General features: G+C 35.5%; 3 protein-coding genes and 1 pseudogene across 4 annotated transcripts; all 4 read left to right on the top strand.

Annotated features, from left to right (window-relative positions):
* Positions 1 to 793: 793 nt before the first annotated feature.
* LOC123905672 lies at positions 794 to 4240 on the top strand. 2 transcript variants are annotated; one of them, XM_045955367.1, is made up of 4 exons: positions 794 to 3023; positions 3130 to 3526; positions 3606 to 3729; positions 3841 to 4240. In XM_045955367.1, the coding sequence occupies exons 1-4, from the start codon at positions 1063 to 1065 to the stop codon at positions 3996 to 3998; spliced, it is 2640 nt and encodes an 879-aa protein (XP_045811323.1). In that variant the 5' UTR covers positions 794 to 1062; the 3' UTR covers positions 3999 to 4240. The 2 variants fall into 2 exon arrangements, with proteins under 2 accessions (XP_045811323.1, XP_045811324.1); XM_045955368.1 differs by having other exon boundaries at positions 813 to 3023; positions 3847 to 4240.
* Positions 4125 to 10952, top strand: LOC123910093. The gene is made up of 5 exons (XM_045961140.1): positions 4125 to 4139; positions 4239 to 4253; positions 4384 to 4463; positions 9433 to 9587; positions 10849 to 10952. The coding sequence occupies exons 1-5, from the start codon at positions 4125 to 4127 to the stop codon at positions 10917 to 10919; spliced, it is 336 nt and encodes a 111-aa protein (XP_045817096.1). The 3' UTR covers positions 10920 to 10952.
* Positions 6247 to 9397, top strand: LOC123905673. Its single transcript, XM_045955370.1, has 4 exons — positions 6247 to 6434; positions 6784 to 8179; positions 8294 to 8690; positions 8771 to 9397. The coding sequence occupies exons 1-4, from the start codon at positions 6416 to 6418 to the stop codon at positions 9122 to 9124; spliced, it is 2166 nt and encodes a 721-aa protein (XP_045811326.1). The 5' UTR covers positions 6247 to 6415; the 3' UTR covers positions 9125 to 9397.
* A 1364-nt stretch (positions 10953 to 12316) lies between the features above and the next one.
* Positions 12317 to 15101, top strand: LOC123905675 (annotated as a pseudogene).
* The last annotated feature ends 1116 nt before the right edge of the window (positions 15102 to 16217 follow it).

Raw genomic sequence — 16217 nt, forward strand, 5'->3', positions numbered from 1 at the left:
ACAGGGTGATGTTTATAAAATATTAAAGACATGTCACTTTTATATTTGAGAAGGAAATAAAAGTGATTGCTAACTTTGTAGTCCGACCGGTTGAATCGGAAACTAGACCTATGTATGATATAAATTGGGCTGGAAACTACAAAACCAAACAACCAACCAAAAAATTGGAGGAAAATCAACGAAGCGGAAAAGGGAAAAATCGACGGTTCGATTTATGTCTACTCTATTTTTATTTCTATCCCTGAGTTATGTCTATGTCCCCATATTATTTTTTTTGGATACAAAAGGGGCTGAAAGCCATGTCCCCATTTTCTATTTTCCTTTTTTAATAAACTTTTAGTTTATGGAAAAAATTAATTATAAAATAAAATAATAATAAAATAAAATAATAATACGTAAATAACACAATATTTATTAAACCTATTAAAAAAAACATTCAGACAAATTTGTAGCCCGTGCTTGGCACGGTTGTTCATACTAGTATAAGACAAAGTCAACTTAATCTCTAAATAATTGTTTTTAATATTGTCTCAACAATCTATTCAACACTACACATGAAAGCAATATAAAAATGTAAATTACATGAATATAGTAATATATAGAAAAAGAAATTAAAATCAAATTTGACAAATTAAAAAGAAATAATTTTTATATTTTACAACGAATTAAAATAATAATTTTACAAGAAATAAAATCAAATTTGGAGGGAAATAAAAATATTGTACTATATTTTGACAAATTTTGGAGGGAAATGAAAACATATTTAAGCCACGTATTTTATAACCGTTGTTCTATTCATCTTCTCAAAAAAATTGGATTTTTTGTTTTTCAATGTAAACTCGTACGATCCTAATCGGAAACTCGTAGAATCGCAAAATCGGTGGTAAAATCGCTACGACTCTACGATTCAATCCAAAATGGGTTCTTTTTACCCGATTGAAAAAAAAAACTTTTTTTTTACGGTATAAATAGAAATCCTAAACCTAATCGATGGTTTAGCTTCATTTTCTCCATTGATTCTTCTCTCTCTCTCTCTCTGAAACCCTAACCCTAACCCTAAAAATGAGTTCGACACAAACTTCTGTTGCTTCTAACCCTAACCCTAATGGATCCTTCTTTGGAAATGATGATTCTAAGATAGAAATACCTAAAGATGATGCTGATGAGATTTGGAAGTATGGCATTTCTCTTGATGGAGAAAATGCAATCCAGTGCAAGTTTTGTGATGACGTAATAACCGGTGGGCTTTATCGGTTTCTTTGTCATTTGGCTGGAACAGAACATGGTGGTGAAGGTTGTGGAGGTGGTGGTGATGAGGAGGAGGAGGAGGAGAAGGGGTGTACTTGTGTCGGAGTCGGTGAAAAAAGAAAACGGGCTGATGGGGTTGGTGGGAGTTCAGAAGATGTTTTCAAGAAGATAGAAATACCTAAAGATTTTGCTGATAAGATTTGGGAGTATGGCATTTCTCTTGATGGAGAAGATGCAATTCAGTGCAAGTTTTGTGATGATGTCATAACCGGTGGGCTTTACCAGTTTCTTTATCACTTGGCCGGAACAGAACATGGTGGTGAAGGTTATGGGGGTGGTGGTGATGAGGAGGGGAAGAAAGGGTGTACTTGCGTCGGAGTCGGTGGAGAAAGAAAAGGGGATGATGTGGTTGGTGGGAGTTCTGAAGATGTTTTCAAGAAGATAGAAATACCTAAAGATTTTGCTGATAAGATTTGGGAGTATGGTATTTCTCTTGATGGAGAAGATGCAATCCAATGCAAGTTTTGTGATGATGTCATAACCGGTGGTCTTTACCGGTTTCTTTGTCACTTGGCCGGAACAGAACATGGTGGTGAGGCTTGTGGAGGTGGTGGTGAGGAGGAGGAAGAGAAAGGGTGTACTTGTGTTGGAGTTGGTGAAAAAAGAAACGGGGATGAAGTTTGTGGTGATGGGAGTTCTGAAGATGTTTCCATTTTCAAGAAGTCGAGAGATGGGTCAAAAGATAAGAGGAAGGAGATTTTGAAAGAGGAAGCAGATCTGGCGATTGCGAGCTTTTTCTACAGCAATGCGATACCGCTGAAGGTGGTGGAGAGTAAGTCATTTATTGCTATGGTTGATATGATTTCGAGATGTGGCGTAGGGTTTGAGCCACCGTCGATTGAAGATCTTGAAGATCTTAGTGGGAAATATTTGACGGAAGAAGTTAGGTTGACGGAAGAAGTTAGGTTGACGAATGAAGCTTTGGAGGAACATAGAAGTGTATGGAAGAAAACAGGGTGTAGTATAATGGTAGATGGATGGACTGACAAGAAGAAGAGGAGCATATTGAACTTGCTGGTGAATAGTTTGAAGGGAACATTCTTTTTGAAGTCTGTTGATGCGTCTGATATGTTGGAATCGCCTGAGAAACTGTTTAAGATGATGGATGACATTGTCGAAGAGGTTGGGGAAGAAAATGTTGTTCAAATTGTGACGGATGGTACACCATACTACAAAGCTGCTGGTGAGATGTTGATGGAGAAAAGGACTAGGTTGTATTGGACACCTTGTGCGACACACTGCATTGAGATGATGTTGGAAGATTATGAGAAGATACCCATTTATGAAGAGATACTTACAAAGGGTAAAAAAATTACAACCTTTATTTACTCGAAGGCTTCTCTCATTACTCTATTGCGTAAGTTCACAGAAGGAGTAGATTTGGTGACACAGGGCATTACTCGTTGTGTCACGTCTTACTTAACTTTAGGCCGTCTTTATGAGAACAAAGGAGCTTTGAGAAAGATGTTCACATCCAAGCAGTGGAAGTCCAGCCAGTTCGCAAAAATGAGTGTAGGGAAATATGCTGAGGATGTGGTTTTGGACAAGGTGTTTTGGGAAAATGTTATGATTTGTTTAAATGGTGCAAATCCTCTCGTTGATGTGATTCGTTTGGTCAATTCAATTGACGAACCAGCCACCGGTTTCATTTACAAGGCAAAGGAGCAAGCTAAAGAGGAGATACGGAGGAGTCTTTCCAAAGATGGCACAGAAAGGTAAATATGTCCAGCAGGATCATACTTTAGTTTTTAAGATTGAACTTTTGTTTTGTTGTCTTGGTTTGAACTGTTAAAAGTAATTCAATTTTTTCATTTTTTTTAGTTTTGTGCCTTTATGGGAGATCATTGATGAAAGATGGGACAAACAACTCCACAGCCCTTTGCATGCAGCAGGCTATTTTCTTAACCCTCAAATTCACTATAGTCCTGGATTTAGAGATGATATCAAAGTTAAAGATGGTCTACATCACTGTATAGCAAGGATGGTGGCTGATCCCGAAAAAAGAGCTAAGATTGAAACTCAACTTGATGATTTCGATAAACAGGCAAGCATTTTGGGTCATTCTTTAGCCATATTGATGGTTGGTGAAGAGATTCCGTCAAATTGGTGGAGCACTTTTGGAGATGAACTACCAGAACTCCAAAAATTTGCGTGTCGTGTATTAAGCTTGACATGCAGTTCTTATGGGGATTTGCGTAATCAGAATGCCTTCAAGATGGTAAGATTAAAAATATTGAATTTGAATTGTGTTAAATACCTACTAGTTGTTTATCTTAATTGTATTTCTATTTGTTTAGGTCCATGCTAAGAAAAGAAACCTCTTGAGGCAGAAGACTCATAATGATGTTGTTTTTGTCATGGCTAATGCAAAATTGGCTGAAAAGAAGCAAGCAGGAGGGTCAGTTGAGCTAAATCTAGATGGTAATGCAGACAATTAAGGTTTAGATGTGGAATTTGATACTCCATATATGAATTCTCTATATGATATGATTGATATGATTTCTGATTTGTATGATGAATATGCTGATGTAGATGAAGATGAAGATGGAGATGACGATGAAGATGAAGATGATGATATGAAGTCTCTATATGATGTGATTTCTGATTTGCATGATCAATATGGTAATGGAGATGAATATGGAGATGAGGATGGAGATGGAGATGAAGACCAAATGGAAGATTCTGATTAAATTTGAAAGATTTTATAGATTAAATACCTAGAATTTGGCTGCTTATTTTTGGTGTTGATGTCTTGGCACTTGTTAAAAGCTTAATACTATAGCTTAAGGTTTTAATTTATGACTTATGAACTGATTATGACTTTCTTATGGGTTTTGGTTGAAGACTTATGAACTGATTATGACTTCTTATTTATGTTATTTTATATGATATGAATTGATATGCACATATGGTTATTATGAATTTTGCAGGATCTTGCTGTCCTCGTTAATTTATTTTGACTTCCATCCTAATTTGTTAATTTATGTACTCTTGTTCTGCTGTTGCTGCTTTGTATACCTTTGATTATCTTTTCCTGTCCATATACTTCATGCCTATTTGTTATTGACAAAACAGACGAAGAAAGAACGAGCCACTGTTGTAGAGTGCAAAGGCCACGATGCTGCTTGGTTCTGCAGTATTGAGCATGCTCATGGGTAAAACATTTTATTCTTAATCTGTATAATTTTCATGGTAAACAAAGAGAATAGTGTTAATAAGAGGAAACTGAATTCATATTAGTTTTTGCTCCCTCTTATTAGTTTTCTTGCATCAATCTGTTTGTTTTTAGGTCTATTGTTTTTACTCAAGAAGGTATTTGTCTCTATTTAAACAGAATCAGTCCTTATGACTGCAACTATTAAGGTATTGTCCTTGACAGATCTAAGTTGAAATGAAGGAAACTATAGAGATCAAAATCTGGCAATACTATAGAGACTAATTGTTTATTTTAAAATAAATCATTATCATTAATAATTGTCATGCCAAAACTATCTGGGATGGATGTTGTGGTATGTCAATATTGGAGATTTGTTTCATTCTACCATTCTTTATATTTCTGTTCTATAAGTTAGTTCTATTAGACTTGGGAGCAACCTTTTCCAACCCCTGCATTTCTAATAAAAACACATGGCTCTGGAAGTATACTTCCGGACAGCATAATTTGTCCGGAAGTGCATTTCCGAGTGGTACCAAATTTGCATTTTTCCAGATGTGTAGGCGGTAAGGAAAGTTCCTCCTCCTATTGGACTTACTATTAGTTATTTGGTGATTCCGCCAAACTCACCGGTTATCCAATTCCAAACATACATGTATTCATTTTCTAATCAGAATATACAGAACCCTTATACAGTTTCTCTCTCAAACTTTTTCACCTCATATTCTTAACATTGACCGAGTCACAACTTTTGGTTCATTCTGTATTAAGAGTAAAGGTTTGGCTTCCACTCTGTTGTCTAAATGCATCAATAGCAGCATATGATGGTTTTATTAAGTAGATGCAAAGATAAGTGGCTGTTTTGCTTTCATATACTTGGATGAAGTTTTATAAACAGATTAAGCATTAAGTTATAAACAGATTAATTTTTTAATTATTGTTTTGCAAGTATGTTTAACACCATCACATACGTGTTCTCTGAGTTGTGTTGAACACCATCACCACCACCATGTTGAAAACGGCGCACCACCGCTTTGATGTTTGGTGCCACGGCCAATGTTGTTGAACTTTCCTTTTTTCCTTCACTCAAATTCTCGATCGGTTTCCTTCACTCAATAGTTAGGGATTGTTTCTTTTAATTTTTTTGTAACGAACTATAAAACAATTACTATTATTCAAGCAATTCCATCTCTAGTAATTTTTTTCAAGAGGAGATTGGAAGTGGAAAAAGAGAAATGAAGTAACACAAAGTACTTCACTATCCTTGTCACAATTTAACCGAATGCACTATTCACATATTTTAATTGGCCACATATTCTCAGTTTGCATTGTTAAAGTGATGAAACTCAAAACTCGAAAGTAGATGGCAATATATTTATCGTAAAATTTTAATCAAAAATAAATTAAAAGCTTATGTTAAGTTAGAAGCCAACATATTTAGTGGTAAAAAATAGCGGATAGTTGATAAGATAGTGTATAGCAGACGACTTTATAGCGAATAAACTATCTGATTAAATTTGTAGTGTTTGGTAAAATTGGCGGTTGAACTAATTTATAAGTATAAAATGACATAAAAAGTCAGGAGCAAAATATGTTTAATTAATATTTAATTTTTTTAAGTAAAATGTCGGATAATAAAATTAAATAAGAAAATAATAATTATAAGTTATAAACTCATAAACTATTTAAAATAACATTTGAAAAATAAACGAGTAAAATAAGTTATATTATTGGTCTTGCAGCCAAAATCTTCTCATTATAATGTTGGAATCACAGTATAAAATATTTTTAAAATCATAAAAAATCACACTTACTTCCCCCTCCAAAAATCAACGCCAAAACTTTAACCGGCAAAAACCTTGTACCAGCCCAAAGAAGAAGTAACTATTCTCAGCAGAAGCTTCTTCTTCTTCTTCTTCTTCTTCTTCTTCTTCTTCTTCTTCTCAGTTTGCAATGTCGAAATATTTGATGAGTAAGTTTTATTTATTATCCTATCATAATTGCACTCTTCAAAATTCAAACTTTTTCACACACCCATTTTCAGTTCCGTCTCTTTTTTAAAATCTAAAATCCTGAATTTGCGATCCAACACAAAATGGGTTTGTGAGGTGGGTGTTTTTTTCCCACCCATTTGCAAAAAAGCAATTTTTTTATTGGGTTTAAATTGAAACCCTAAGTGTCTCTTTTGGTAACACAAATACGTTAGCTTATAGTTTCTTAGATTAGTTTATTAGATAAATAAAATGTGTTTGGTAAAATGTTAGCTTATAGCTTTTCTTTAGTTTCTCAATTGATTCTCTTTCTTTATATCTCTGTTTCAGATTCTGTTGTTGCCCTAAAATTGCCTAAAAAGATAGTGCCCAACAATGTTGTTGATGTTGTTTTGAAGCATTGCATTTCACTTGATCTTAAACTATATGGACAAGATATAGTTTATTGCAAACATTGTAATAATGTAGTGCCCGGTGGATTTTACCGATTTATATGTCACTTAACTGGAATGGAAAATGTTGAAGCTTGTGAGCATGTTGGCGATGACGTGAGGAAGGAAATGTTGGAGTTTCATACCACTTTGCAAGAGGTTAATGAGAAAGGGTGTGTTGGAGTTGGCCAAAAAAGGGAAGGGAATGAAGTGGATGTTGGAAGTTCGAGAGATAGTTTCAAGAGAAGGAGAGTTGGCTCTCAAGCCTATGCTGTTGATAACAAGAATGAGAAGACTTCGAGGGAGGAAGCATGTCGAGCGATTGCAAAGTTTTTCTATAACAATGCCATACCGTTCCGAACGTTATGCAGCAGTGAATTTAAAACTATGTGTGATATGGTTTCAAGACATGGCGTAGGATTTAAGCCACCGGATTATGACGAGATTAGTAAGAAATATTTGGCGGAAGAAGTTAAGTTGACAAAGGAAGCTTTGGAAGAACATAGAGCTATGTGGAAGATAACAGGTTGCTCTATAATGTTCGATGGATGGGCTGACAAGGAGAATTGGAGCGAACTGAACGTTTTGGTGAACAGTCCAAAGGGAACATTCTTTTTGAAGTCTATTGATGTGTCTGAATCTGATAGAGATTCGTCTGACAAACTCTTTAAGATGATGGATGACATTATTGAAGAAGTCGGGGAAGAAAATGTTGTCCAAGTTGTGACATTCTTTTCACCGGTCTTCAAAGCTGCCGGTGAGAAGTTAATGGCGAAAAGGACCAGACTGTATTGGACACCTTGTGCAACACATTGCATTGAGGTGATATTGCAAGACTGTGAGGATAATATACCTATTCACGCAGCGACACTTAAGAAGTGTCAAATGATTAATATCTTTATTATTTCACAGCCTTCTCTCATGTCTCTATTGCAGCATTTCACAGGAGGAATAGATGTTTTATTGGATGTAGGCATTACTGACTGTGACTCATCATACTTAACGCTAGGTTGTCTTCATGAGAACAAAGGAGCTCTGATAAGAATGTTCACATCCAAGGAGTGGAAGTCGATGGAGTTTTCAATGTTGGGGAAATTGGTTGAGGATATGGTTTTGGATAAGGAGTTCTGGAAAAATGTTATGATTTGTTATAAAAGCACACAACATCTACTTTTTGCGCTTGGTTTGGTCAATTTAATTATGGAACCGGCCATGGGTTTCATTTATGAGCACATGGAGAAAGCTAAAGAGGAGATACGGACGAGTCTTTCCGAAGGTGGTATAGAAAGGGAAAGGTAAATAGATTCGGCAGGATCAAGTATCAGATTTAGTTTTAAAATTGAACATTTTTTTTTGTTGTTTTGGTTTGAAAATCGAAAAGTAATTCAATTTCTTTATATTTTTTTTAGTTGTATGCTTATACAGAAGATCATTGAGGAAAGATGGGAAAAACAATTCTATAGCCCTCTACATGCTGCAGGCTATTTTCTTAACCCTCAATTTCACTATAGTCCTGGAGTTAGAGATGATATTAAAGTTAAACGTGGTCTACAACAATGTATAGCGAGGATGGTGGCCGATCCCGAAGAAAGATCTAAGATTGAAATTCAACTTGTTGATTTCGATAAAGGGATAAATGATTTCAGTCATCCAATAGCCGCAATAGCATCTGCTGAGGAGATTCCAGCTATTTGGTGGGCATCTTTTGCAGATGGACAACCGGAGCTCCAGAAATTTGCAATTCGTGTATTAAGCTTGACATCCAGTTCTTATGGGGGTCCCGGTCTTCAGAGTGCCTTTGAGATGGTAAGATGATAAAAATTATTGAATATGAATTGTAAAATACCTACTACTGTCTAATCTTAATTATATTTGTATTTGTTTAGGCCCAGACTAACATTTTGAGGAACAAGACTCCTATAGATGTTCTTTTTGTCATGGCTAATTCAAAATTGGGCATAAAGAAGAAAGCATCAGTTGAGATCAATCTTGATGATAATGGAACTGATGACGGTTTAGATGTGGACACCTTGGATTTGGATGCCCCATGTCTGAAGCCACAAGATGGTGTGGGGATTGCTGATTTGCATGATGAAAATGCTAACCGAGATGGAGATGGAGATGGAGATGGAGATGGAGATGAAGACGGAGATGGAGACGAAGACGAAGACGAAGACGAAGACGAAGATGAAGATGAAGATGGAGATGGAGATGGAGATGGAGATGGTGATGAAAATTAAATGGAGGATTATGATTTTTATTTGTTTTAGGTGTCTATGTCTTGGTGTTTGTTAAAAGCTTAATACTATAGCTTAAGTTGTTAAGTCGTGACTTATGAATTGTGTATGACTTTCCTATGAGTTTTTTAATTTAAGTTTAGTGAAGTAGTTTTAGTGATTTTCTTATTTATGCTATCATATATGATTATATGAGTTCAATAGTTCATATGCATGTATGTATGAATAATGAATTTTAAAGGATTTTGCTATCCTTAAAATCCCTCTTTTTTACTATGTTGATTTTATTATTTGCATTCACCTTTGAACAGCTGCGATAAGGAGATCACAGGTATGGTTGAACAAAATGATGGAAAGAAAAGAATGACGGTTTTTTTAGAGTGCGAGATACTGAAAGCTGAGAATGCAGCTGCAGACTACATCAGGCAGTTGTTCATGCCAAAACTAGCTGGGATGCATGGTGGTGGTATGCCAATATTCGAGATTTGTTTATGTTTTATAACCCTATTGATTTGCCTGTTTGTTAATGTTTCGTGTTGAATCGGTCTGGTTTTATTAAGGAGGTATCGGGGCAGTGTCTGTTTTGTTTCATTTACTTGATGATTTTTTATACATATTATAAACAACTTAATCTGTTTAGTACATATCATTATTTCTTTTTTCCCCTGCATCCTGATTCTGTTTTGTAGCTAACCGATCTTCCTGGTTATGTTTTGTTTAAATGTTTCTCTTTCTTTAATCTCTTGTATTTTGAACAAGATGATAGCAATTCTTTCTCTGCAGTGGAGAACAATATGGATGCGTGTGTTTGGTTTGATGCTGAATTAGGAAGTTTCTTTATCAGTCTAGCATTTTTTCTTACTGTCAAATTTCAGCTCTGCAGAAAGTTCTCAAGTCTGAAAGCAGCGGGTGTGGCAGTTGCAGGTGCCAGAGAGAATAAGGGCTTTGCTGTGGTTTGTACAGTATGGGCAGCTTCTCAAAAACAGTAGGAAATTGAATATGCACTTCTGTAATAAGCATTGCAGAGATGTGGATGAAAATACCATGCATGTATTGTGTGATTGTCCCATAGCCATGAGAATTTGGCTCAGTATAGTTAATGTTAACAGTAGAGATCTTTCCTTTCACTTTGGATTTATAGGAATAAGATGACTCATGATGAGGACTTTAGTTTTCCTCTAAAACCTTGGATGAAGATTTTGCTGCTGTGAAGAAGCTAAGATGCAGCTGTTACAAATGACTTAGCTTCTACTCAGGTTTCGCTGCCAGCCTCTCATTTCATGGGTGGGTTAAGTTGAACACAGATGGCGCTTCGTTAGTGCAGGGTGCGGTAGGTTAATTCAGAATGATAAGGGAGAGTGTATTTATGGTTTCTCTAAATATGTGGAACGTTGTAGTGCTTATATGGCAGAATCATGGACAGTTCTTGTGGGGTTGCAGTTGGCTTGGACTCGTTGTTTAAAGCGAGTTGAGCTTCACATGGATTCAAAAGTGGTCAATAATTCGAATTCCAAGACAAGTGGGAGTGTTTCTGGTGGTAGGTTGATCCAACACATTGTGCGGATGCTTGGGATGGGTTGGGAAATGCAGGTGTGATGAAGCGGATCATTCTGCGAATGTGTTGGTTAATTTAGGATGTGAAGGAAGCGTTTCAATAATTTATTATGAGGATTGTCCAACTTGAAAAAAAAACTCGTATATTTTACTCGGTGGTTTGAATTATGTAGTTAATACCGGAAAGATGACAATTTTTGGTTTGGACTTTGGAGCAGGACATGAAACTGAGTTGAAAATTTGACATTGTATGTTTTAAATTGCATGATTTGAACAAATCCTATAGAAAGGTATGAATTTGACATCTTGTTTCTGAAAACTGTTTTCATGCTATTTTACATACCAAGACTCACTTTTTCTGTTTGTTATTATAGTTGGAGCCCGTGCAGAAGAGAAGTGCAACCGCAAGATGAAAATCCGAGCAACAGAAGTTGCTATCCAACTTCTTGGAAGTATAGGGTATGATCCAGATTATGGTGCTAGGCCGGTTATGCGAGCGATTCAGCAAAATGCGGAGAATGAACTTTCATAGGGTATTCTTAGAGGAGAATTTAAGGAAGAGGACACAATTGTAGTTGACACAGAAGTCAAAATACTTGCCAATAATGGTCAACTTCCTCAGCAAAAGCTATTTTTAGAATCTGTTTCTAAAGATGGTGCAGAGAAAGCTTTCAACAGATTCTAGGAAGGCATTTAATTTTTGTTTTTCCTTATATCTTCTTCCCCATGCCAGATTCTATGTATAGTTTATAGTTATTCAGAAATTACTTTTTATCTATGAAGCACAGACACCGGACACTGACACGTTGACACCGATAATAATTTGAGAAAATAACATAATTAAGTGTAATCATAAGTGTCGGTGTTGTATCAGTGTCCGACAGTGTCGGACACACACAGGACACGACTAATTTGAAAAGTGTTAATTTGAAAAGTGTTTGTGGTTCGTAGCTTTTTATTCATTGTTCAATACAAACCATACTCCAGACCCTTAACTATTGATTTTTGTTCGACCATTCCTACTTCATTTGACTACATATAGACTTATACGCACGATTGAGTTACACTTGCCTCATCACATTTCTGTCAACCATCCATTTTGTCCATCCCCATCTCGGAAATTCACTTAATTTTTCTTTTAAATCAGATTTTTTTTTATTTTTCTAATTTATTTTTCTTATTAAAAAATGAATAGGTATAGTAGGTGGCAATATATTTATCTGTGTGATTAAAATTTTAATAAAAAATAATTAAAAGCCACCTAAATGTGTCTTGTCATTATTTATTCAAAAGCTAACATATTCAATGAAAAAAGAATAGAATCTTCACATTATAGCGTTGGAATCACACAAAAAATATTCCATGAGATAAAATAACTAAAACTAAATATTGGTATATCAACTTTGTTTACAAGTTAATTTTTGAAAAAGTTGAGAGAAAATCTTTTTTTCATTTTTTTAAAATAAAAAACACTTGTATCAAAAAATAAAATAAAATTAAGTCACTGAGTTTAGTCTAGTGATAAGGAATTTAGGTAGTATGTTATAGGTTCGATCATCAACTTCATCGTAAACGGAAAAAAAATTAAATTAAAAACATTCTAAAATATTTTTAAAATAATTAAAAATCACACTTGCTTCACCCTCCAAAACCTTCAACCCAAGAAGACAACGGTTTTCTATTCTCAGCAGCTGCTGCTTCTTCTCAGAGTTTGCAATGTCGAAATATTTGATGAGTAAAGTTTTCTTTATTGTCTTATCAAGATTCAAAGTTTTCACATACCCATTTTCATTTCCGTCTCTTTTTTCAATCTAAAAATCCTGAATTTGCGATCAAACACAAAATGGGTTTGTGGGGTGGGTTTTAAAATAAAATAGGGTTTAAATTGAAACCCTAAGTTTCTGTAATCTGTTTGGTAACACAATTAAGCTAGCTTATAGTTTGTTAGATTAGTTTATAAGTTTGTTTGATAAAATAAAATGTGTGTATTAGTGGCTTATAGCTTTTCTTGAGTTTCATAATTGATTCTCTTTTTTTATCTGTCTGTTTCAGATTCTGGTGTTGCCCTAAAAGTGCCTAAAAAGATAGTGCCCAACAATGTTGTTGATGTTGTTTTGAAGCATTGCATTTCACTTGATCTTAAACTATATGGACAAGATATAGTTTATTGCAAACATTGTAATAATGTAGTGCCTGGTGGGTTTTACCGATTTATATGTCACTTAACTGGAATGGAAAATGTTGAAGCTTGTGAGCATGTTGGCGATGACGTGAGGAAGGAAATGTTGGAGTTTCATGCCAGTTTGCAAGAGGTTAATGAGAAAGGGTGTGTTGGAGTTGGTGAAAAAAGGGAAGGGAATGAAGTCGCTGATGGAAGTTCGAGAGATAGTTTCAAGAGAAGGAGAGTTGGCTCTCAAGCCTATGGTGTTGATAACAAGAATGAGAAGACTTCGAGGGAGGAAGCATGTCGAGCGATTGCAAAGTTTTTCTATAACAATGCCATACCGTTCCGAGCATTATGGAGCAGTGAATTTAAAACTATGTGTGATATCGTTTCAAGACATGGCATAGGATTTAAGCCACCGGATTACGATGAGATTAGTAAGAAATATTTGGCGGAAGAAGTTAAGTTGACAAAGGAAGCTTTGGAAGAACATAGAGCTATGTGGAAGATAACAGGTTGCTCCATAATGGTTGATGGATGGGTTGACAAGGAGAATTGGAGCGTACTAAACTTTTTGGTGAACAGTCCAAAGGGAACATTCTTTCTGAAGTCTATTGATGTGTCTGAATCTGATAGAGATTCGTCTGACAAACTCTTTAAGATGATGGATGACATTGTTGAAGAGGTTGGGGAAGAAAATGTTGTCCAAGTTGTGACATTCATCTCACCAGCCTTCAAAGCTGCCGGTGAGATGTTGATGTTGAGGATAATATACATATTCACGCAGAGACAATGAAGATGTGTCAAAGAGTTGCATTCTTTTTTATGATGCGGCCTTCTCTCAAGTCTCTATTGCAGCAATTCACAAAAGAAATAGATACTTCTTTGTTTCTAGGCATTACTACATGTGACTCATTATACTTAACGTTATGTAGTTTTCATGATAACAAAAGAGGTCTGATAAGATTGTTCACATCCAAGGAGTGGAAGTCCAGCGAATTTACAGAGATGGGGAAATGGGCTGAGGATGTGGTTTTGGACAAGGAGTTCTGGAAAAATGTTAGCATCTGTTATAAAAGTACAAATCGTCTACTTTTTGCGCTTGGTTTGGCCAATTTAACTAAGGAACCAGCCATGGGTTTCATTTATGACGAAATGGAGAAAGCTAAAGAGGAGATACGGATGGGTCTTTCCGAAGGTGGCGTAGAAAGGGAAAGGTAAATAGGTTCGGCAGTCAAGTATCAGATTTAGTTTTAAAATTGAACATTTTTTTTGTCGTCTTGGTTTGAAAATCGAAAAGTAATTCAATTTCTTTATATTTTTTTTTAGTTTAATGCTTACACAGCAGATCATTGATGAATGCTGGGACCAAAAAGTCTATAGTCCTCTGCATGCTGCAGGCTATTATCTTAACCCTCAGTTTCACGATAGACCTGGACTTAGAGATGATATTAAAATTAAACATGGTCTACCACAATGTATAACAAGGATGGTGGCTGATCCCAAAGAAAGATCTAAGATTGAAACTCAACTTGATGATTTCGATAAAGAGGCAAATGATTTCAGTCATCCAATAGCCTCAATAACATCTGCTGAGGAGATTCCAGCTATTTGGTGGGCATCTTTTGCAGATGGACAACCAGAGCTCCAGAAATTTGCAATTCGTGTATTAAGCTTGACATCCAGTTCTTATGGGGGTCCCGGTCTTCAGAGTGCCTTTGAGATGGTAAGATGATAAAAATTATTGAATATGAATTGTAAATTACCTACTACTGTCTAATCTTAATTGTATTTGTATTTTTTTAGGCCCGCGGTAATAGTTTGAGTCAAAAGACTCCTACAGATGTTCTTTTTGTCATGGCTAATTCAGAATTGGGCATAGAGAAGAAAGCGCCACTGGAGATAAATCTTGATGATGATGGAACTGTTGACGCCTTGGATTTGGATACACCATGTCTGAAGCCTCAAGATGATGTGGGGATTGCTGATTTGCATGATGAAAATGCTAACGGAGATGGAGATGAAGATGATGATGAAGATGGAGATGAAAATGGAGATGGAGATGATAATTAAATGAAATATTATGATTTTAATTTGAAAGACTTTCTGGATTAAATATCTAGAATTCGACTACTTGTTTTTGGTGTTTGTGTCTTAGCACTTGTTAAAAGCTTAATACTGTAGCTTAAGTTGTTGAGTTGTGACTTATGAATTGTGTATGACTTTCCTATGGTTTTTTAATTAAGTTTAGTGATGTGTTTTTAGTGATTTTCTTATTTATGTTATATTATATGATTATATGAGTTCATATACATGTATGTATGAATTATGAATTGTGTAGGATTTTGCTATCCTTCCTAAAATCCCACTCTTTTACTATCTCAACTTCCCTTCTCAATCCCTAGTTAAATCTTCATTTTGACGGCATGTTCATTATATCATTTGCGTTCACCTTTGAACAATTGAGATAAAGAGATCATAGGTATGGTTGAACAAAATGATGGAAACAAAAGAATGACGATTTAGTTAGAGTGTGAGCTACTGATAGCTTAGAATGCATCTGAAGACCACATCAGGCAGCTGTTTATACCAAACTAGCTGGGATGGATGGTGTCGGTATGTCAATATTCGAGATTTGTTTCAGTCTGGTTTATGTTGATGTGTTATGTCTCTATTGGATTTGCTGATTGTTAATGTTTCATGTCTATTTGATCCGGTTTTGATTACTTCGGCTGTATCAGAATCTAGTAGTATAAATACTTTCTTCTAGCATTGTATTCATTTTATTGTCAGAAAATACAGAACCGTTTTACAGATTTTCTCTAGAACTTTCAATTTATGCTCCCGCCTTCCACCCCGTAGGGCTATTTTCCAACCTCGGTTTTATTTAGATGGAGAAGTGTGGTTTATGCCTGCATCAAGAGTGAAGCGTTGGTTTCCGATCTGTTGTCTAAGTTCATCAATAGTGGCAAATGACGGTTAAATTAAGTAGGCTAGGGGAAGTGCCTGTTTTCTTTCATTTACTTGGATTATGTTTTATGCATTCAAAGTATTATAATCAGCTTAATCTGTTTAATACCTTTATGATTTTCATGGTTCTGTTTTGTTTAAATGTTTCTCTTTCTTCAAACTCTTGTATTTTTAGTGAGGTGGAGAACGATACTGATATGTGTGTGTTTGGTTTGATGCTGAAATACAAAGTTTCTCTATCAGTTTAGCATCTTGCTTACTGTCAAATCTGAGTTCTGCACAAGGTGTGGCAGTTGCAGGTACAGAGAGAATAAGGGACTTCTTGTGTTTCACCGGCTTCTCACAAACAGTAGGAAATCTTGTTGCATTCGGGTAATAAGCACTGCAGAGATGTCCATGAGAATACCA

Source organism: Trifolium pratense, linkage group LG2 (assembly GCF_020283565.1).
Source record: "Trifolium pratense cultivar HEN17-A07 linkage group LG2, ARS_RC_1.1, whole genome shotgun sequence".
NCBI classification, from domain to species: Eukaryota; Viridiplantae; Streptophyta; class Magnoliopsida; order Fabales; family Fabaceae; genus Trifolium; species Trifolium pratense.